This window comes from Papio anubis, chromosome 12 (assembly GCF_008728515.1).
Source record: "Papio anubis isolate 15944 chromosome 12, Panubis1.0, whole genome shotgun sequence".
NCBI classification, from domain to species: domain Eukaryota; kingdom Metazoa; phylum Chordata; class Mammalia; order Primates; family Cercopithecidae; genus Papio; species Papio anubis.
Window position 1 is genome coordinate 17,688,252 of NC_044987.1, and position 23,118 is coordinate 17,711,369.

The window sequence follows — 23,118 nt, forward strand, 5'->3', positions numbered from 1 at the left end:
TGTTTTTGGCTTTTGAGATAGTACAGCCTGCAGTTCTGCAGCTTACCTACCATGGGGATGTCGCCTTCCTCTTGTCTTAGTATGCTCAATTCAGTGGCTTCTGTAGCATGCTTTTATTTAAACCACTGTGGCCATCCCAGGTACTCCAGGGAGTTCTGGAAACAGTGAGTTTTTGTCTGTTTACAGCTGATCACTCAGGGCTGTCTTCCTTAGACTTTGTCTGAGGCCAAAAATATCCCAAGCCAGAGGGCATGGAACAGCTTGGTCATTATATATGCTGTGCCATATTGATGTGGTTAATTGGGGGGTTGACAGCTTCCTCCTTTTTATATTACAGTTAATAGCTGAATGCCAACAACTAAAGGAAGAAAGACAGGTGGACCCCCTGAATGAGGATGTCCTCTTGGCCATGGAGGACATGGGACTGGACAAAGAGCAGACATTGCAGGTATCTCTGATGGAGTGGAGAACAAAGTGGGATGTAGCAGTTCCTCTAATCTGCTTTTTCCATTTTTCTCCTTCTTGGGAACTTGGGCCTTTTTTTTTCCTCCTGTTTTTCTTCCTCTGCCCCTCCCTGGGCCTTGGAAAGAAGGAAAGAAGGTGCTTCGGCTAATGTTATTACTGAAAGGGTTCTGGTCATCAACATGCCATTTCACCAGGGTTTTGTACTCTTTTCCCTTCTCTCTTGGTAGTCATTAAGATCAGATGCCTATGATCACTATAGTGCAATCTACAGCCTGCTGTGTGATCGACATAAGAGACATAAAACCCTGCGTCTCGGAGCACTTCCTAGCATGCCCCGAGCCCTGGCCTTTCAAGCACCAGTCAATATCCAGGTGGGCAATAACTCCAGTGACCTAGTTCAGGACAAGTAACACCAGGGGGGTAAAGGTTAGCTGTTGCTCACTAACCCTAAGTCAAGAGAGTTTCTTGCTCTTCCTTACCTCTGTCTCCTCCCATTTGTCATCTCTTCCTTTGTCAGAGGCCAGTCAAAGATCTGAACCTTTTTTTGACAGAGAGGAGGAATGAGCAAGAATAGTTGTGCCTTTTGTTTTTTTTAAAGAAACAGCAAATCATGAGGCGATGCTATCCTCTCCACAGGATGCTTCCTTGTTGTGACTTCTAAGGGCAGATGAACCAAAGACTTTAGTAATCAGGGAAACATAGACTTTAGCAATCAAGACTACTTGGAAAGACTCATTATTTCTCTCTAGTATTAAAGGTGTGCGTGTCTATGTATGTACTGCTTTCCAGGCGGAGCAAGCAGGCACCGCTATGAACATCAGCGTTCCCCAGGTGCAGCTCATCAACCCAGAGAACCAAATTGTGGAGGCAAGTAGCAACCTATGGGAGCTGTCAGCTGAAACCACTTTCTTTGCCATCTCCTTGCTTCCCTTCCTTCTCATTTCTAATGCGATGGTATTTCCCTCCACCTCAGCCGGATGGGACACTGAATTTGGACAGTGATGAGGGTGAAGAGCCTTCCCCTGAAGCATTGGTGCGCTATTTGTCAATGAGGAGGCACACAGTGGGCGTGGCTGACCCGCGGTGAGTATCTGGCCAACAGTCCTCACTAACACCGGGGCAAAGAATTGTCACCTCACACTCAGTGTCTACCATGGCACGTTTCCTACTATATTGTATCCCCAGAGGAGATCGAATCCAGTGGCCAAGTGGACAAATGATATGCTGTAATTTATGTATGTAGACAATTAAAATTTAAATGAATAAGGATCCAAAATCCAATAGCACAACGGTTTCCCAAAGTGTTTTCCCAAAATAGTCTTTCATGTTATCCCTGATGCCTGCACACTGGAAAATATAGACTGAAGGCCAGCTCACCCCATTTTTGTTCCACGGTTGAAGACTCTCAACTTTAAAATAGCCTTACCTCTTTTCTGCATATTTTCTTTGCTGAGTAGGAAGAGAAGGTTGTGGCAAGAATTCTCCTGAGAGGTCAACTCAGGGCAAAGCTGGTTTTCTTATAAATATCTCTTTTCTCCCAGTGAATTTCCAAAAAAGACTCCCATGCTTGCTGATGTGCTTGCTTTGTGTCTCCTGTTCTCAGCCTATGATCAAACAGGCAACAGGGGAATATTCTGGCTCCACAGACTATGTCAGCTTTAAAGGGGTGGAGCCCTGAGTCGCTCTGTTAGTGGAAAGATGTCTTACTGTAAAGTATGCTGTAAAACCTACCGTTGTAGCAAGATAGCCCTGTACGTCTAGTACTTATCTGTCCTGTCAGCACTGACAAGAGTGATTGCATTCTTTCCCTGGTGAATCAGTTGCTACTTCAGGCAGCCATTATCTTAGTGGATGGCCCACGTTCTCCAGAAACTTGGTGTTCACCTCCAGGATTTGAAAACCTGAACTAGACTGGTGCCAGTATTTCCTCTTGGCTCAGAGCTGTTGGTTTTACATGAATGGCCAATAACGAATAGCAGTCCCTAGTCCCAAATAGTAAAGGAGCAGAGAGTTAAATTCCACACTTTAGGCTTTTGCTTTGCTTTAGGATCTTAAAGAGAAACATAAATTTAGGAAGAAAATAAATAAAATACAATAAGTTGTACTGAACACAGCAGTGCCATCAATGCTGGGATATAAGCACTTTTGAGTAAGAATGTTAACCAAACTTCTCTGTCATTCTGTTTTCTATCAGTACGGAAGTTATGGACGATCTGCAGAAGCTGCTACCTGGCTTTCCTGGAGTCAACCCACAGGCTCCATTCCTGCAGGTGGCCCCTAATGTGAACTTCATGCACAACCTGTTGCCTATGCAAAATTTGCAACCAACCGGGCAACTTGAGTACAAGGTACCTAGACACAGGAGAGGGCTGGCTCCAGAAAAAACAAACTGTAGCTTCCTTTGAAAGGCTATAAGGCACCTTCCCTAGGACTGAAGGGTTTCCTTATAGAGAAAGATGATTTCTCTTGCAAAGCAGCTCGGGTGAGAGGGAAGCATCCTTTAGTCTCCATCATGACCCATGACTCCCCTAATTTGCATAGATGAGTGGCTTGCCCCTTTCTCTCCTCCTTCCCCTCATCTCATGGTCCGTCCTCCCCACTCTGTTCCTGGCAGGAGCAGTCTCTCCTACAGCCGCCCACGCTACAACTATTGAATGGAATGGGCCCCCTTGGCCGGAGGGCATCAGATGGAGGAGCCAACATCCAACTGCATGCCCAGCAGCTGCTGAAGCGCCCACGGGGACCCTCTCCGCTTGTCACCATGACACCAGTGAGTAGCAGCACACAGCCCAATTCACTGTCACAGAGGGTTTTGATAAAAAGGTTGTGAGCCTAGGGTTGGGAACCCAGGGCCAACCTACGTGTCTGAATTTCCTCTTTCTCCAAACTTAGGATATTCCAGCCCGTTTTCTTCAGGCCAGTAGACTTTTCCACACTTTGTTTTTGGAGAACTTACTTACTTAGCCAAGTTATTTCTACATTGAACTTTGCTCCTGGAGAGCTTTTTCCTCAATGGGCGCTCACAGGTACCTGGTTAAGTCCAGCTGCACTCCTGCCAGCTTGGGGCAGGTAGCAGCCTAACTCAGAGCCTTCTCCCAGCAACCTTTCCCTGCCAGAAGGCCAAAGTGCCCTTAAATTAATTGGTTTCTAGACTGGCTTCTAAAATTGCCTTTTCACTAACACTTTCTCCATTGATAAACACACCTCACATTTTTGGCATAACCTGGATCACTTGATGATTTGCTCCCACAGCTCTAGCCTAGTCAGTTATCTTAGTCACATCTCCTTCATATGATAGTCACATTCAGAGATTTTTTTTCTCCCCTGGGTTCTGTTTATTTCTGGTTATTTTCCTGTCATAGGTCATTCATTCATTCGTTTATTCATTCCATCTCATAGTACCGTAAGATTGGGTAGTAACTATATCCGTCACCCTTGGAGATGTTTTAAGGGCAGTGCTGCTTTGAGGACCCTTTTCCCTCCTTCATTCCATCATGGGTTAATCCCTTGTAAAATACAGTAAAAGGGAATCATTAGAAAAATGAAAATGTAAACACATATAAAATACAAGGCTACATTTTTTATCAAGTTCAACAGACAAAATTACTCTCTTAAATTGCTAGAAGTATCTCTTTATTTATTTTTTTAAATTGCTAAAAGTTTCTGAAAGCGTTTTGTTGATTTCTGTACTTACCTTATCATGAATTAGTAACAAAACGGTTTGTGGGCATGGGTCCGTGGGCCACACTTTCAGGAATGAAGGAATTAGTATCACAGCCCTTGGCATCATGGACAAGAACAACACATGTGAAGTATTTGAATAATAGTACCAGGTCATATGTGATTAAGCACCACAGTAATAACATGGGAAATCAGGTGGCAGAGGCATTCAGAGATGGGCAAGACAGGTTTGGAAGGATCATGGTCAGCTTTATAGGAGGTGGGGTGACTTACTATGTCCACTGTAACTGTTTTTGCCAAGGTCACTAACAAGTTCTTATTGATAAATCCAGTGGACATTTTTAACCTTTTATCTTTTTGGATGTCCCAACTGTATTAATCACTGTTGACTTCTTTTTTTCTTTGACATATTTTCTGTTCTTGGTGTCTGTGGCACCACATTCTCTGTTTTCCCCCACCTCTCCTTTTCACATTTCCTTTCTGCTTGTTCCTTGAAGTTGGCAAAACCCAGAGTTTTATCCTAGGCCCCGTTCCCATGTCCTTTTATGTACTCCCTCTGGATGAGTTTGTCCACTCCCGTAATTTCAGTTACCGTCTGATTCTGCAGCCCAGAATGCTCTTCTGAGTTCTATACATATGTATACATGACTGCCTACGGGATAGATTTAGTTGGTTATTCCACAAGTATTCACACCTGTAAATTCAACATGTCCCAAATGAACTTACCATGACTCTGTGAAACCTGTTCCTCCCCTTGGGTGACAGTGAATGGCACTGTCAGTTTCTGGGTTACACAAGCTAGGGATGTGAATTTTATCTTTAACTCTTCCCTCTCTTATTCCCCATATCAAGTCAGTTATCCAGTGCCTGTGAATGAAAGATCTTACTTCTCCACTTTCCTTTCCTTAACTAAAGTCACTGTCATCCATTGCATAGATGAACACCATGGCATCCTAACTGACTTCCTTGCTTCCAGTCGTGTCCCCTGATCCCTGCCACCAGCCCTTTTCACACCACAGCTAGAGGAAACTAGCTCTTGCAAATATAAATCTTTATAACACCATGCCCCTGCTTAAAATCCTTTAGTGATTCACCACTGTTCTTCCTCAAACTTTAGTGTGTTATTCAAGGCCATTTATCACTGGCCACAGCGTTCCTCTCCTGCCTCATCTACAGCCACTTCCTGCCTCACCCTGTTCACTCCACCCTTGTAGAACTGTGGTAAGGGATCCAGGAACCCTGCGAGCTTTCAAACAAAATTATTCCAGGAGGGTTTTGTTTTGTTTTGTAATTATCCATTTTGTAAAATGCTCTTTTATAATAATTGAAGTGTGATTTTTGTTCTAGTGGCTGAGGCATGGTGATTATGTGGGCACCCAGGCTATGGGTAGCTAGCAAGGATGCAGATGGGAAAGTCACAGTGATACATGCATCGTGGTGGTTCTCATTTCACTCACATGTTTTGGCGAGTAACAACTATTTTAAAGCATTGAATTCAAACTACACAATTGTATCTTATGGACTAAAATGTAATTTCAATAATTCACTATGCTTTCCCGGAGTTAAGACATTTAAACTCTGGAAATCACATTAATATGAAAAACAGGTCAAGTCCTAGACATTTCAGGTAAACAATCTTCTGTATTTTTGGGTCCTCAAACACCTACAGGCCTTCTCTTTTCTTCAGCCTAGAAGTCTGTAATCCTGTCCCTCTTTGCCTGACCAGCTCCTGTGCATCCTTCAGGTTCCTGCTAGGTACCACCTCCTCCAGGATGCCCTCCTTAATTCCCAAGCACCCCCATTAGAAGACTTGATCATGTTATTTTGTAATTGTTTACTTGTCTCTATCCTCTACTAGACCGTAAAATGAGGGCAAGGTCTATATCTGTAAATTCACATTTTATCCTGTAATAGTAGGCATTTGTTAGATTAATAAATGAATGAATGAAGATAAATAAGAGGAAGAAATTCTAATTAGTATTAACTAAGCAAGGTAAAAATGGGAAAATAGGTATATGAGAATCCTATATAACCCAGGGGTCCTAGAAAAGTTCTGTAAATAAGAAAGTTAACAGAAAGTCCTGCCCCAAGCCCAGTTATTAGAATAAGAGGCATTACAGAATAAGCGGCCACCTTGAGCTTTTCCTTCCTGTCTCTCTTCAGGCAGTGCCAGCAGTTACCCCTGTGGACGAGGAGAGCTCGGATGGGGAGCCAGATCAGGAAGCTGTGCAGAGGTAATGTGACATCTGGCAGTGCTTGCAGAAGTCCTTGGGCAGGCTCCCCCTGCAACCAGCGAAAGGTCACCTCTGCCCAAGGAGGTGGCACAGTGCAGCTTCAACATTTGTGTGGTCTCTTTGCTCAAGCCAGATGGCATGTTCCACCCCACATGGAAGTAACAGAAGACTACCCAGAAAATGTCATTTCTGTAAGCACCATTGGAAGTCCCCTAAGTGACAGCAATAACCATAAGAACTTTTTCTTTCCTCCCTCCTCCTTCCTTGTCCCCTGCCTTCATATTGCAACTCTGATAGTATTCATTCACAAGGCACAAAGCCTGCTCCTACCTGCCAAGAACTGTTTACTGAAAAGGAATTGGAGATGTGGGATGACAGTGATCCTAGCTAGTCTGGCCATGGACCTCTGGCATGGACTCTTCCTATCCAGGAGAATGAATACCTCTTGTACTGTTTGCTGTGTGCTTCTTCCACCCCCTTGTACCAACAAAGATATTGAAAAAGAGAATATGGGATTCGGGCCAGGGACAGATGCAAATATCCATTGTTTACAGAACCTTATTAAGAGATGCCTAATTCACAGAGAATGGCAGTGACCATCAGGCATGCTGTACTGTTGTTTTGGCCTCAGTTCCATTAGCCCTGGTCCTCAGCTCCATGCATGCCCCCTTGTGGGAGTTGATTTTCTGATTATCTGGGGATGGGGTTTCACCAGAATCCAGCATGTATTTTCCCAGAAATACAGGTGTTCTTCTATATGTTTTTTCCTTTGAGGGAAGTTGAAATAAAATGGTTTTCATGGGCTTTTGGGGGAACTTTGGGTGTCTTTATCAAATGGTTATTAAAACACTAATGGCTTACTCTTTGGCAAGTTCACATAACACTAATTACTCTACAGTCTGTTAACTGATTTTAGCTTAAAGGGGCAAGATAGTTAAGAATGAAATGAGACCATTTTTTAAGAACCTGACAGTTGCTGGCTAGGACGCTCATCCTACCCCCAGTAGCTCTGTATGAGAGCAGCTATTCAGAAAGCAGCTGGTCCTATGTGGAAAGAAAACCATGGCAAACAGGGGTGTTGGCAGGTGGGCCAGCTCCTTCTACAGCTTGGCCAATAGAAGGAAAATTGTAGTAACTTTTTTTTCCCTTGATGCTGTTGGTTCTAAAGTTTGCTGATAAGAGGGTGTATAAGGTTACAAATGGGCCCTACTGGGTCATGAAGAAATGAGAAATCAGGAAATCTACTGCCTTTCTACCTTAAAAGCGACAGCAATATTTTATCTTCTTTATCTTAGACTTTCCTTCCTCCAGGTCCACCTTCTTTCTTCGTTAGACCAACATTTCAAGGGTATGATGCCCATCAGTTTTGATGTAATAAAAAAGATATAGTGCCTCTTTCATTCACGCCTCCAGAAGAGCAGCAGCGGTGGAGGATGTCATCCACCAGACAAAGAGGGACAATAGCTTATTGATGGTATTGACTAAGTGCTGGGTCCGAAAGATCTTCTGAATAAAAGCCATCAGCTTGGGAACTCTTCGTCTTTTGAGATTCTTCTGTTTTTATTTTTTCCTTGCTTTTCTCCTCCCTAACTAAACATGTCATGTGGTTTTATTTCTTCATCCTCTACAGAATGTTGGTTCCCCAAGGACAACATCAGTTTTTTCTTCTCTGATGATTGAGTTATAGTCACCAAGTGAGAGGGAAAGGGTGGTTTTGGAATTCATTTATCCTCAAATGGAAGGATCAGGTTTCTGTGACCTGTAGTGAAGAAAGTCTCAAACCTGGAGCCTATGAGAGTCCTTCTGAATATCTCCCCAGATTCATCTCTAGGAATAGTCCTTAGGGCTCATTTCCTTTGACTTGTATTTTGGAAATTTGGAGGGAAAAGATGAATAAATTAACATGGAGAAAATAAATTCTTCTACCGAGTAGAATGAAGCAAGGAATAGTGATCTGATCTTTGTGAGCTAGATCTACTTTCTCTCTTCTCTTCAGTGGCTATTCTTAGGTACAAAATTCAGCCACTTCATTGTCAAGCCAACTTTTGTTGGCCAGTTAGACATGTTTCACTTCCATCCAGTCAGGGATCTGTTTGCCATCAAGCCCTTCGTGAGCTCTGGCACTATCTCATTGAGTGCTTTGGATTAACTTCTAATGCTTCTTGTGGAGGAATATTCCTGTCTGTCTTTTTTACTATGAAATGTGCTCCTGCTTGTTGCAGGTACTTGGCAAATAGGTCCAAAAGACATACACTGGCCATGACCAACCCTACAGCTGAGATCCCACCGGACCTACAACGGCAGCTAGGACAGCAGCCTTTCCGTTCCCGGGTCTGGCCTCCTCACCTGGTACCTGATCAGCATCGGTGAGTAGCCACATGAGCTGTGCAAGCTCCTTGAGGCTCATCGGACAGGCACCCTTCTGATTAGTCTCACAGCGATGGTGACTAGCATCGTGGCTTTAAATAGAAGCCAGCTGTCATCCTGAACTCACATCTTCTCAGCTCCTTGCAGTAAGCAATGCACAGGGCAAAGGTTTTTTACTGTGCCCTGGAGCAATGCGAGATTCCTCTCTCCCATTGCCTTGCAGACCTGTTTATTGTCTGCATTTGATTCCCCTGATTCTAGATGTTGATTCATAGATAAAATTGAACTTGAGACCTGCGAGAAAGTGAAACTCTCAGAAGGCCACCTGGAAACAGGAAGATTTCTAGCCATATCGATAGACTTGACCTTTAATAATCCATCACCTTCAAAAGAATGAGCATTTCATATCGTGTTACCATTGAACCGCCAGCCTGGAAATGAAGACAAAACCCCTTGTGAATAGTAGAGCAGAGATCCTCTTGAGTGATGTATTTAAGAGGTCATTCTTTCCATATTCTGATGGCAAAAATCTTTTGCTAGGTTCGGTTATGGTTATAATCCATTCTCTTGAAGAAATAAAAGCAAGTTTAACCTTCCTGACCAAGAAAACTTCATTGACTCCAAGTAAGCCTGGAAGCAGCTGCGGAATGACACTTTGCTAGTTGAAGAAGATGATTATCTTCTGTGAATACCTTGATGACTAAAAATCTCAGTCTTGTCCACTCCAAAGCTATCCCCAAGCTCATGGCCCACACATTCAAAGCCACCACCAGTTGCTAGAGCATATTTTATTTCTGTCTTTTGGGGAAGACAGTGAAAAGCAGCCTTGGGAAGGTTGAAAAGCAATCAGATTCCAAGGAAATTAGGTTTATATATGTATTGTTATGAAATCTTGCAGCCAGCTCGCACTGGCAAGCTTGACACAATTTTTTTATTGAGGCTGGTTACCCATTTGGTATCAACATAATCAGCAGAGGCAAGTGAACTCTGAGCAGACTGAGACGTAATTAGTGCCACGTTGGAACCCTAAAAGAAGGAAGATAAGCTTTCATAAATGACTATGAATAACTTGGTAAAAATGGTCTGTTAGGAGTAGCAAGAATGACTATTCTCAAATAAAACTCTGATGGCACAGAAAGACAGGCTTTTTCTAATGAAAATCTCACAGGACCTACAGTGTTCATGCACACTAAAGAGCACTTTGAGGCCGGGCGCGGTGGCTCACGCCTGTGATCCCAGCACTTTGGGAGGCCAAGGCGGGCGGATCATAAGGTCAGGAGTTCGAAACCAGCCTGGCCAATATGGTGAAACCCCGTCTCTACTAAAAATACAATAATTACCCGGGCATGGTGGTGGGCGCCTGTAGTCCCAGCTACTTGGGAAGCTGAGGCAGGAGAATTACTTGAACCTGGGAAGTGGACGTTGCAGTGAGCTGAGATCACGCCACTGCACTCTAGCCTGAGCGACAGAGACTCCGTCTCAATAAATAAATAAATAAATAATAAAGAGCACTTTGAGTGATTACTGGAGAGCTGCCTTTTCCTCCCCTGTCCGTTTCCTGTGATTTCTCATAACTTCGAGCTCTACACTGGTATCTAATACACCCTTCATTCGTTCTTTTCTCCTCATCTCCATCTTCCCTTCCTCCACAGCCTGACACTTAAGTTTTGCCCTTATCCAAGTCTTGTTGGATAAGGGCAAAACTTAAGTTGTTTAGCTGAAGTCCTTTAGGTATCCTTGTGGAATTCTAGGTGTTCCTCAGGAGGTCTTTTTAAGAGGGGAACATGAGGATCATCACATTTCCAGAGTCGGGCTTTATCACAGACCCTATATCCTGTTGACATTTGTTACTCAAGGAGGACCACACTGGCCCACAGCTCTGTCTGTGTGATAGCCACCCTGCCTAGAGTCATTGTCAAGGCCTTGCCTGCTGGAAATCTGTCTGCTGTCTGTTTTCATGTGAACCTTTTTGGTGTTTTGAGGGTTGCCTGTGGCCAAGCCTATTTGAATTGGAAGAAAATGAATGTTTTATGAGTGGCAAATTGCATAAGATGGGGCATTTGTGCAAACCCAGCATGTCTTGATGGGATCACTATACAAATACGCAACAAAAGAGATGAAAGCCAGTCTTCAGGGGAAAGCAGAAATTTTCCAAGGCTGTAAAACATGGAATATGGGTGGCCTGGATGGGTTCTTGCATCCCTTTCGTTTTCTGGAGGAATTGATTAAAGAACAGTATTTATAGCTATCCTCCTGGGGTAGAAGAGATGAAGTTCAACATGGAAACAGAAGAGGGGTCTGATCAACCTTTTCATTTCTGGAAATGTGTAATTTAAGGTTAAAAATGTTTTAAAAAGTGTAACTAAAAAAATTTTTTAAACTAACGCAAGATAGATTTTATCCAGGTAGGGAACCAAGTCCCTCTTTGAAGAGTATAGTGTGGGAGTATCAGCCTAATGCGAGGCCATCCTGAATTTGAGTGTGATTGCAAATAAAAATAAAATCAAACACAATTGCTACTTATCAGTGCTTCTCAAATGAGCAACTACATCAGAACTGTTCCTCTGAGGTTACTGTGCTGGACTGACCTGGGTATCAGTCTCTTCACAACCTGAGCTTCTGAAAAAGCCATGAAATACCTGGACCTGGGATTTTCTCTGATGGGAGAGAATGATTTTTGTGCAGAAAGACTGTACTGGCTGCTTGAAGAACATGGCTTTCTGAGGGGATCAGAAACGTGTCCATTATCAGAAAACGTTGAAAGCGTAGGAGTCAAATTTTAGGAGAAAATAGTACTTGCTTGCTTTAACTCAACCTGAAGTAGAAACAGAAATGACAAGTTATAAGGAAATGCTTCTGAACACAGCCTTCACGATCCCTGTTCCTGGACTGTGGCCCCCCAGAGTCATTTGTTTTTTGTGTTACTGAAACAAATACATGTTCGTGCTCATTTCATTAGCTCACTACTGGGTCAAGCCTCGGGTAGAGTCTGAAACAAAAGCCATCATTAGCAAAGAGAGGGTAAAAGGCTTTCACCTGCTGCCAGAACTCTCTGGATACCTCTGCACGGTCATTAGATTCCTCCTGGTCCCGCGCTCTCTGCACTGTATTTGAACTCGCTTGTTAACCTGCTTCCTGAGCTGTGGTTCTGCTTCAGTCCCAAATGAATCACTGGCAAGGTGGCACATCATTTCATCCAAAGTTCAGTGTAATGGCATCTCTGCCCTGGACATGAAACCCTGATCCTTTCCATCTGCTACTGGAATGCCGCTGCCTTGGCAGTCTTTTATCTGCTTACCTCAGCCCATAAACATCTCTTTCTGATCATCAGGTCACAAGTGTAGGTGTTAGCTTCTAACCCCGATGCTGTCTTAGGCATTCCTTATCAATAGCGTGTTCTTTCTTTCTGTGAGATTCTGGCTGTGTTCTGGTTGAGCAGTGGGGTCTCTGAAGGTAATCCATGGGATTCCTCTCTCATTAGGAGGTTGAGCAAGTGCTGCTGCTCAGCAGTGGGGTCTTTGAAGGTAATCCATGTGACTCCTCTTTCATTAGGAGGTTGAGCGAGTGCTGCTGCTCTGAGAAGTCGATTTTCACAGTAGGTGGCCTTATTTTTGTTGACCAGGTACGTGCAGGATCTCAAGGCCCACATTCCTTAAGAATTTGCTGTCTCCATCCCAGGATCAAAAGTCTTCATTTTCCCCCACCCCAATCACCACCTTCTATTTTCTAGCACAGAACCTGTGAGTTCCAGGCCAGACCTTTGACCACAAAACTGACCGTTGTTTCCCTTTGGCCGTACGGAGATTATTGCTCAGGAAAAACTTTGGCTCAAATGGTGAATTTAAGGTTTCTAAAGGCACTAGATAGACACATGATTATAAAAGTAAGAGCTTCTGTATGGCCTGGCCTGGAGGATATTGAGAAGCTTTTCTCTCTGGCCTAGTATATTTATAAGAACTGGATGTACTTGATCTCAGGACCTCACCAGGCTTGGAAAGTGAGCCAACCAAAGGTAAGTAGAGATGGAAGATGTACACCTGGAGCCCTCTAAAGGGAAGCAGGCTAGGGAAACGACCGACGTCTGGAAATGTCATGAAAGTGGAATATGCAGGGCTACCTGGGCAGCCAGCGGTCTTTATGTTCGTCTGGAACAGCAGTCCCTGTGTGATTTGGTCAAAGCCCCTGAGTCCTAGCCTCTAACCTTCTCTTCCCATGTATTCAGCTCTACCTACAAGGACTCCAACACTCTGCACCTCCCTACGGAGCGTTTCTCCCCTGTGCGCCGGTTCTCAGATGGGGCTGCGAGCATCCAGGCCTTCAAAGCTCACCTGGAAAAAATGAGCAACAACAGCAGCATCAAACAGCTGCAGCAGGTAATGGAAGAGGTGGCAGCCATCCCTGGAGGAGCATGGGTGACAGAGGCCAGGATTGCAGGAGGACTGGGGTGGTAAACGTACCCCTTTTATGTCAGCAACATTGCAGTTTTATAGGTTAAAAAGGTATAGCTTTCTGGGCCTGGCGTGGTGGATCCCACCTATAATCCCAGCACACTGGGAGGCCGACGTGGGAGGATTGCTTGAGCCCAGGAATTCTAGACCAGCCTAGGCAACATGACAAACCCTTTCTCCAAAAAAAAATTAAAAACTAGCATAGTCTCAGCTACTCGGGAGGCTGAGGTGGGAGGATCACTTGAACCTGGGAGGTAGAGGTTGTAGTGAGCTAAGATCGCACCCCTGCACTCCAGCCTGGCGACAAAGCAAGACTCTGTCTTAAAAGAAAAAGAAGGTATAGCTTTCTAATGCACTTTCTTTACTTTGTGTTATGTACAGCGCTCCCCAGTATCAAACTTCCTTCCCCCATGAAGGGACTAAATTTTTCTCCTGTCTCTAGTTCATTGGAAAGGAGTTTCTGGGCTTGGGGTTTTTTGTTGTTGTTGTTGTTGTTGTTTTTTGAGACTGAGTCTCGCTGTGTCACACAGGCTGGAGTGCAGTGGCACAATCTTGGCTCACTGCAATGTCCGACTCCTGGGTTCTAGAGATTCTCCTGCCTCATCATCCTGGGTAGCTGGGACTACAGGCACCCGCCACCACGCCAGCTAATTTTTGTATTTTTAGTAGAGACATGGTTTCACCATGTTGACCAGGCTGTCTCAAACTTCGGACCTCAGGTGATCCGCCTGTTTCGGCCTCCCAAAGTGCTAGGATTACAGGCGTGAGCCATCTTGTACCCCGGCACTCCACTCATGATTTAGAATGCTGGGTCTTGATTAAACCTGTTGTACATTGTTACCACCTGGCATTCTCCCCAGGTGGTACAGAATGGCACTCTCAGAGGAAGGAAACATAACCTCTATATGTGTCTATACTATAAAGATTCTAGAAGAGCCAGTTTCCTTTCTGCCTTCCTGATGACCAAGCTTCCAATGGCATGTGCTTTGTACACAGATTTCACATTGGACACTTGTACTCATACAGAGGCCATCCTTGATGTTTTCCATTCATTCATACAGAACAGGATGTGAATCTATTTAGTGCACCAGATACTTATATAAATGAGTTAATTGCTCATCAAGGACACTGTTCTCTTGCGGCTCTTTCTGCCCATAAGACCTTGGGGGCAGATCTGCATCTGCTGAAATCACTGCATGGGGTGGGTCTAGCTGCATCCCATCTGTATTAACTACTTTCCCTTCAGGAGTGTGAGCAGCTGCAGAAGATGTACGGGGGGCAGATTGATGAAAGAACCCTGGAAAAGACCCAGCAGCAGCATATGTTATACCAGCAGGAGCAGCACCATCAAATTCTCCAGCAACAAATTCAAGTAGGCTCTCACTCTTTGCTTTCTCCAACTTGTTTGGAGTTTGCTTTCAGGCTGATTTGCCTATGCATTTTGGAGGAGACCACTCAGCGCAAAGTGGATTTGAGTTCTATTTGTGGTTGACATGTTTTAATAAAGGTGATCAGATCTTCTGGTGAACAACACAAGCATAAATCTGAGACACAGATAGTTCTTTCTGTTTCTTCCCTTCCTGGGAATAGCTCTGAGTAATCTTCAAGCTCACAATAATTTTTTTCCTTTCCCCATATATGTTTTAGGATTCTATCTGTCCTCCTCAGCCATCTCCACCTCTTCAGGCTGCATGTGAGAATCAGCCAGCCCTCCTCACCCACCAGCTCCAGAGGTATGAATCATTTTGTGTTGTGCCTAAGCCATTGTCTCCATAGCATGGTACCCTTGGCTTGACTCACTGGGAGATATGGACTGACTTGAGCATTCATCTTGCAAGAATCTATTTGAAAAGAAGAGAAACCAGTGTAAATTTCAGGAACTTTCTTGAAATCCCAACTTCCTGTGCCACTTCATTTCCTTAGCCCCATGAGCAAAGTAATCTGATATCTAATACAGGAGGCCAGACATAGGCCCACAATGAACTCTGCCATTTTGGCTGGGAAGTTTGGTCAAACAAGATGTAGACAGGTTTTAAATAGACTGTGGTGGATGGCTTATGTATATTTTTCCAACATGAAGGCTTATCAAAGTAAAAAAATAGTTTTCACTTATATATGTTATATGGCTGAAATGTAAGATTGTACTGTCACCTTAGGAAGCTTCTTTGTGTATCTCTTTTGTTATTTTTAAGGTTAAGGATTCAGCCTTCAAGCCCACCCCCCAACCACCCCAACAACCATCTCTTCAGGCAGCCCAGTAATAGTCCTCCCCCCATGAGCAGTGCCATGATCCAGCCTCACGGTGAGTGGAGAGGTTCAGACCAAACAGTTCATTATATGCCACATGGGAGAAAATGATGGTCTCAGTTTTGAGTACCATAAACCATTTGAAAGGCAGAATAACATAGTATTCAGGGGTATGGGCTCTAGAGCCAAGCTGCTTTGGTTTGCATCCTGGTTTCATCAGTTTCTTAGCTGTTAACCCTTGGGTAAGTTAACTTGACTTCTTGAATTAGTCCATTTTCACACTGCTATAAAGAACTGACTGAGACTAGGTAATTTATAAAGGAAAGAAGTTTAATTGACTCATATTTCCACGTGGCTGGGGAGGCCTCAGCAAACTTACAATCATGGCCGAAGGAGAAGCAAGGCTTGTCTTTCATGGTGGCAGGAGAGAGACTGCACAGGGGAAAGTGCCAGAAACTTATCAAACAACCAGCTCTCGAGAATTCCCTCATTATCATGAGAACAGCATGGAGGAAACCGCCCTGTGATCCAGTCACCTCCCACCAGGTCCCTCCTTTGACACATGGGGACTATACTTGAAGATGAGATTTGGGTGGGTACACAGAGCCAAACCATATTACTTCTCAAATGTCAACTGAGGATAATTGTGGTACAGTATGTAGATATATGTAAAACACTTGGAACAGTCTCTGGCACAAAATAGTTCTCAATAAAGGTTAACTATTATTAGTGTTTTTAATAAAACCTCCAGCCCTACCAAATAAAAAGCAGCTACCAGAACCTTCCTTACAGTCACGCCTCCATTTGGCTGTCTGCTATGCACGTGGGCCCCTCTCTTGTGGGTGTATAGATGGGAGTGAAGATAAGTATACCGTGACTGTGAGTCTTCAGAGGTCAGGCATCTTAGGATCTCTTGAGTAACACTCCCCAAGCTACGTCCCTAGTCGGTCTCCCTAGGATCCTTGAGAAGAGTCTGAATTGGCCTCTAGGCCCTTCCTACTTAAAGTGGGGTCCTCCAGCCACCAACATTGGGAGAAAAAGCAAGATCTCAGGTTGTATTCCAGACCTGTTAAGAGTTTTTTTGTTTTTTGTTTTTTGTTTTTTTGAGATGGAGTCTCACCCTGTCACCCAGGCTGGAGTGCAGTGGTGTGATCTTGGCTCACTGCAACCTCCGCCTCTGGGTTCAAATGATTCTCCTGCCTCAGCCTCCCAAGTAGCTGGGATTACAGGCACCCGCCACCACACCCAGCTAATTTTTGTATTTTTAGTAGAGACGGGATTTCACCATGGTGGCCAGGCTGGTCTTGAACTCCTGACCTCAGGTGACCCACCCACCTTGGCCTCCCAAAGTGCTGGAATTACAGGCGTGAGCCACCACGCCCAGCCTAGAGTCTGCATTTTTAACCAGATGCCAGGCCATTTGTGTGCACGCGAAAGTTCAAGAAGCACTGCCTAGATCCGAGTTACCCCAAGAATAATCCATGGACCAGCTTTTAGGGGAACTTGTTGGAAACACAAATTCTTGGGGGCCCATCTGACCTACTGAATCAGAGTTTGAAACATAATTATATAGATAGGGCCCAGGAATCTTCTGTTTAACGAGTTCTCCAGACTTGTCTTGTGCACACTGCAGTTTGAGAAGCACTGTTTGAGCTGGTATGTGGTTTGAGTATCCTCATTGGCTCTCATTACTCCTGGCTGGCTGGTGACCTGGGCACTTGGTCACTCTGAGGTTCCTTTCTCTCCAGGAGCTGCATCTTCCTCCCAGTTTCAAGGCTTACCTTCCCGCAGTGCAATCTTTCAGCAGCAGCCTGAGAACTCTTCCTCTCCTCCCAACGTGGCACTAACCTGCTTGGGTATGCAGCAGCCTGCTCAGTCACAGCAGGTCACCATCCAAGTCCAAGAGCCTGACATGCTCAGCAACATGCCAGGTACAGCTGCAGGCTCCAGTGGGCGGGGCATCTCCATCAGCCCCAGTGCCAGTCAGATGCAGATGCAGCACCGTACGAACCTGATGGCCACCCTCAGCTATGGGCACCGTCCCTTGTCCAAGCAGCTGAGTGCTGACAGTGCAGAGGCTCACAGGTAAGACCGCCTAACGTCACCCAGCCATCTATGCATGGATCCAGGTGGGAGGAAGCCCCTTAGCAGAGTGAAAGGAAAGGAGGGAAGGAGAATAGGCCTGACTAGGCTGTGCTCTTGTTTCACGCCTTCTAAAATCAGGATGGTGGGTGTGGGATGAACTTGTCTGCTGTTTATTGACCCAGGGTTAAAATTCTAATGAGGCTGAGGTGGAAAATGGGAAAGCTACCTTACTATTGCTTGCAAAGAAGAAAATGGCCTATTAGAGGAATGTATAAAAATGTCAGTTCCCCTTTTCTTGAAGGGAACATCTTGAAGTTGCTTCCTTCGAGATGAGCTAGATCTATTACCCATGCAGTGCCCTCAGTCCCTTGGAGGTTACTGGACAAGCCAATAATGGAATAAATAGGGACAATGCATACATTTGCCACTTCTCTGTCACACCACAGTTCTCTGTACCAGTGGGTTCTCCCTGCTGAGGAGGAGGAGGAGGGGCTGTTCCCTGGGAAGTCTAGGACTTGTTACATGGATGTCTGGTACTCACTCCCTTTTGTGTCTGCAGCTTGAACGTGAATCGGTTCTCCCCTGCTAACTACGACCAGGCGCATTTACACCCCCATCTGTTTTCGGACCAGTCCCGGGGTTCCCCCAGCAGCTACAGCCCTTCAACAGGAGTGGGGTTCTCTCCAACCCAAGCCCTGAAAGTCCCTCCACTTGACCAGTTCCCCACCTTCCCTCCCAGTGCACATCAGCAGCCGCCACACTATACCACATCGGCACTACAGCAGGCCCTGCTGTCTCCCACACCGCCAGACTATGCAAGACACCAGCAGGTACCCCACATCCTTCAAGGACTGCTGTCTCCCCGACATTCGCTCACCGGCCACTCGGACATCCGGCTGCCCCCAGCAGAGTTTGCACAGCTCATTAAAAGGCAGCAGCAACAACGGCAGCAGCAGCAGCAGCAGCAACAGCAGCAACAGCAAGAATACCAGGAACTGTTCAGGCACATGAACCAAGGGGATGCGGGGAGTCTGGCTCCCAGCCTTGCGGGACAGAGCATGACAGAGCGCCAGGCTTTATCCTATCAAAATGCTGACTCTTATCACCATCACACCAGCCCCCAGCATCTGCTACAAATCAGGGCACAAGAATGTATCTCACAGGCTTCCTCAGCCACCCCGCCCCACGGGTATGCTCATCAGCCGGCACTGATGCATTCAGAGAGCATGGAGGAGGACTGCTCGTGTGAGGGGGCCAAGGACGGCTTCCCAGACAGTAAGAGTTCAAGTACATTGACCAAAGGTTGCCATGACAGCCCTTTGCTCTTGAGTACCGGTGGACCTGGGGACCCTGAATCTTTGCTAGGAACTGTGAGTCATGCCCAGGAATTGGGGATACATCCCTATGGTCATCAGCCGACTGTTGCATTCAGTAAAAATAAGGTGCCCAGCAGAGGTAAGTGTCTCCTCACAGTGAAAGTCCTGGGCCAGTCTGCCCTCATCAACTGACTCAGTAATGTTACCTTTTTTCAGCTGGTATTCTGTGTTCCTAAGAAAAGAATTTCTGAGAAGAGCTTCAGGACCTTCTTGGGGAGAAGCATGTAGGAAGTGGGCATTGGTGGGCGAGGGCTCCATTTTCAAAATCAAAGGACCGTGACACAAAATTAGCACTTAGTCAATAAGATAGATGATCTGTTTCCCTTAGTCATACCCCAGTTTCCTGGAGCCCAGACATTCTTGACTGCCATCAAAAGAGCTAACTTTAACTTTGCAATAGAAAAAAGTCAGCCAAACATAATTTAGTGTAAATAGTGCGGGAACAAGAGTCAAAGCACCTTAATTCTGCTCTTGCAGCTATCATGTATGTGATAACTTTGTCATTTAAACCCTCTGATTCTGATTTTCCTCATCTGTGAAGAAGGTGCGGAGGAACAATGGAGTATCTTAGAGTATCTGTGGAGATGAAAACATGTATATATGTGTTTGTTTCTATGTAATGTTTGTGTGAGAGAAAGAGGCACATTCAGATGATCTGAAGTGTATGATTTCAGTGCATAAATGTGAGGTATTATTACTCTGGTCGTTTTATTAGTGAGCTAAATGTGGAATATTACAGCATCATAAGGGGCCCTATTATTTCATTTTGTACCACTTTATAATTAATGAGGATATTCATTCTCATTCTGAAGGAGATGAGGATTACACTCAGTAAGTTATACTTAGAAAATATAGTTCTGTTAGCATCATAGCATTCATCCTAGACAAAACCAGGAATCTTGCAATTTACCACTCCTCACCATTGCCGTCCAAAGGAATAAAAAGCAATTTATCTGTAAACCGTACAACCCTGAGACTGAGCAGTTTCTTCCATCCTTCCCTCCCCGGAACTACCTGCGTCTCCTGCCCTGTCCTTTAAAGGCAATGCTGAAAACTCAGCTCCAAGGGGAATTCGGTCCTGCGGCACAGAGCAGTAGAGAAGGCCTTGCTGTAAAGTGGTTTCTGTGAAAAAGCCTTGGTGGTGCCAGGTTATACTTACTATGCACTCTTAGGGAGGGAACTGTTGCCTGAAATGCCAATTCAAGCCTGACCTTTTGAACAGGTGGGTGTCATCCAGCTCAGAGGCTGGCCCCAGTGAGATGTATTGTGTCCACCTGTGGCTGCTGTAGTCTTAGTGGACATAGGAGGGTGGGAGCTTTCAGAACCAGGTCATAGGTGGAATGGTTAACAGACCTGAGGGTATTTAGGATTGGGAGGAAAAACTAAGAGAAACACCACACTTGTTAGTTGGAAGAAGGGATCAGATTTTTCTGGGTTCATATTACGGGGCAGAACCAAGATCAAGATAGAAGTTGCGGCCGGGCGCGGTGTCTCAAGCCTGTAATCCCAGCACTTTGGGAGGCCGAGGCAGGCGCATCACGAGGTCAGGAGATCGAGACTATCCTGGCTAACACGGTGAAACCCCGTCTCTACTAAAAAATACAAAAAAAACTAGCCGGGCGAGGTGGCGGGCGCCTGTAGTCCCAGCTAGTCGGGAGGCTGAGGCAGAAGAATGGCGTAAACCCGGGAGGTGGAGCTTGCAGTGAGCTGAGATCCGGCCACTGCACTCCAGCTTGGGCGACAGAGCGAGACTCCGTCTCAAAAAAAAAAAAAGTTGTTGCAGCAAATTTCAGCTCATCCTATGGAAGAGCTTTATAAGAACTCTCCAGAATAGGCTGCCTTAGCAGCCTGGGAGCTTTCTAACAGAGGTGGGATCATGGTATGGGGATGTTGTGGAAAAGATTCCCCTGCAAATGGAAGCTTCCAGCACACTATAGTTGGCATGAAAAGGAGATGAGCTCACATTTCTTTTTTTTTTTTTTGAGATGGAGTCTCACTGTGTCGCCCAGGCTGGAGTGCAGTGGCACGATCTCGGCTCACTGCAAGCTCCTCCCAGGTTCACGCCATTCTCCTGCCTCAGCCTCCCAAGTAGCTGGGACTACAGGCGCCCACCACCACGCCCGGCTAATTTTTTGTATTTTTAGTAGAGACGGGGTTTCACCGTGTTAGCCAGGATGGTCTCGATCTCCTGACCTTGTGATCTGCCCACCTCGGCCTCCAAAAGTGCTGGGATTACAGACGTGAGCCACGGCGCGCGGCCAAGCTCAACATTTCTATTGTGCCTTCCATGTGCCAGTCACCAAATGCTGTTCACATACAGATTCAGTTAATCCTCACAACAACCGTACAACCCTAGAATAACCAACTCTTATTCCCATTTACCAGTGTAACAGCAGAGACACAGAGATTAAGTAATTTGTCCCCAAAGTCAAGAGGTATTGAGTGGCAGCTGAACATAAGAGTACTAACACTAGCTGTCACTGACAAGAGAGATGCTCACTGAGCAAGTCCCGGGTGTGCAGGGCACTGAGGAAGGAGCACAGCTACAGCAAACAGTGCTTCTGCCCTCCACCCCTGCCCCAGCCTGGGTCACCGTGTACTTTCAATACTTCTTGAAATGTTTTTCTTCAAAAATTATTTTCTCTAGTTTCTCTTTACCTTCCTTCCTGTGTGACTTCAGTGTATAGAAAGTCTGGAGAGCATAATTCCCCATTGTCCCCTGATTGTCAGAGGACCCCTTCTTCGGCAGGCATGCTAGTCTGTTGAGTACCCACTGTTGGTGCAAGTGCTGTGGGCACACCAGAGGAGGGAAAGATTAGTTCAATCCAAGGAATGAGGTAGGTTTCCAGCAATAAGTAGCTTGTGGGTTGGGTCCTGGTGGATGAAGAAGATTTGCCATTTGGATCTAGAGGAGAAGCAAGAGAAAAGAACAATGGGTGAGACTGTCTAAAGGAATTTTTCCAAGGACGGCAGCAGGCTTGGTTGGTTTGAAGTACAGTGTACATGAAGGCATTAGTAGAAGCTAAGGACAGAGGTTTTCTAAAATGCATCGTCTAGATTAAGCTGTACCATGAAAAAAACTCAAGTTTCTTCTTTTTTTTTTTTTTTTTTTTTTTTAAGGCAGAGTCTCACACTGTTGCCCATGCTGGAGTTCAGTGGCACCATCTTGGCTCACTGCAACCTCCACCTCCTGGGTTCAAGCTATTCTCCTGCCTCAGCCTCCTGAGTAGCCAGGATTATAGGCGTGCACCACCACACCCGGCTAACTTTTTTTGTAGAGACGGGGTTTCACCATGTTGGCCAGGCTGGTCTTGAACTCCTGACCTCAAGTGATCCACCCACCTCAGCCTCACAAAGTGCTGGGATTACAGGCATGAACCACCATGCCTGGCCTTCAAGTTTCTTTTGAAAACTTCAGAGCTTACATTTTTACTTTACCGAAAAAATCATCAGATAATTTACTGTTCACTTTTGTCATGAAAGGCTTATAATGCTGTGCCCCCACCGCCCTGCAGGCAAGTGGGAGAGCTTACTCTTCTCAGCCATTCTGGCCAGGAAGGAATGCCTGCTGTTTCTTTTAATGGTCTCCATCTCAACTGTGTTGCACAAGACTCTACTGTAGGTGCTGTGCGAATGCAGAGATGAAAGGATAAAGAACCTGTCCTCAGGGAGCTTCTACTCTACCGGGGGATGTAAAACAAGCTCATAAACAGCTTTGCTATGAAGTGCTAGGTACTGAGTGCTACAAGAAGTATCACTAAGAAGAGCAGAGCTAGTGTGATCTTCTTAGCATTTCTTAAGGGTAGATGAACAGGGATTGTTGGTGTTATTTAGTTACTTTTTGAGCCAGGGTCTTGCTCTGTCACCTAGGCTAGAGTGCAGTGGTACAACCACGGTTCACTGCAGCCTCGACTTCCTGGGCTCAAGCAATCCTCCCACCTCAACTTCCTGAGCAGCTGGGACTACAGGTGTGTGCTACTACACCCAGCTAATTTTTTCTTTCCCTTTGGTAGAGATGGGGTCTTGCTATGTTGCTGGGGCTGATCTTGAACTCCTGGGCTCAAACAATCCTCCCTCCTCGGCCTCCCAAAATGCTGGGATTACAGGCACGAGCCACCACACCCAGCCATGTTGGTATTAGTAAAGGAAAATTAGATGCCATCGTATTAGTGTCCATGGTTACCTATTTCCTTGATGGCGATTTGCCACCAGCCA

At 45.4% G+C, this 23,118-nt stretch overlaps 1 protein-coding gene across 10 annotated transcripts in view; it reads left to right on the plus strand.

Annotated features, from left to right (window-relative positions):
• SIK3 (SIK family kinase 3) overlaps positions 1–23,118 on the plus strand; it is a 271,702-nt gene that overhangs the window by 237,805 nt on the left and 10,779 nt on the right. For 6 of the 10 annotated variants that reach the window (XM_009187338.4, XM_017948080.3, XM_031652728.1 and 3 more), the window contains 14 exons: positions 338–448; positions 693–836; positions 1,255–1,332; positions 1,439–1,548; positions 2,660–2,813; positions 3,080–3,235; positions 6,310–6,380; positions 8,603–8,746; positions 12,970–13,120; positions 14,442–14,567; positions 14,843–14,928; positions 15,388–15,497; positions 17,191–17,527; positions 18,087–18,982. In XM_009187338.4, coding sequence (XP_009185602.1) covers positions 338–448; positions 693–836; positions 1,255–1,332; positions 1,439–1,548; positions 2,660–2,813; positions 3,080–3,235; positions 6,310–6,380; positions 8,603–8,746; positions 12,970–13,120; positions 14,442–14,567; positions 14,843–14,928; positions 15,388–15,497; positions 17,191–17,527; positions 18,087–18,982 — 2,674 coding nt within the window. 10 annotated transcript variants of the gene reach the window in all.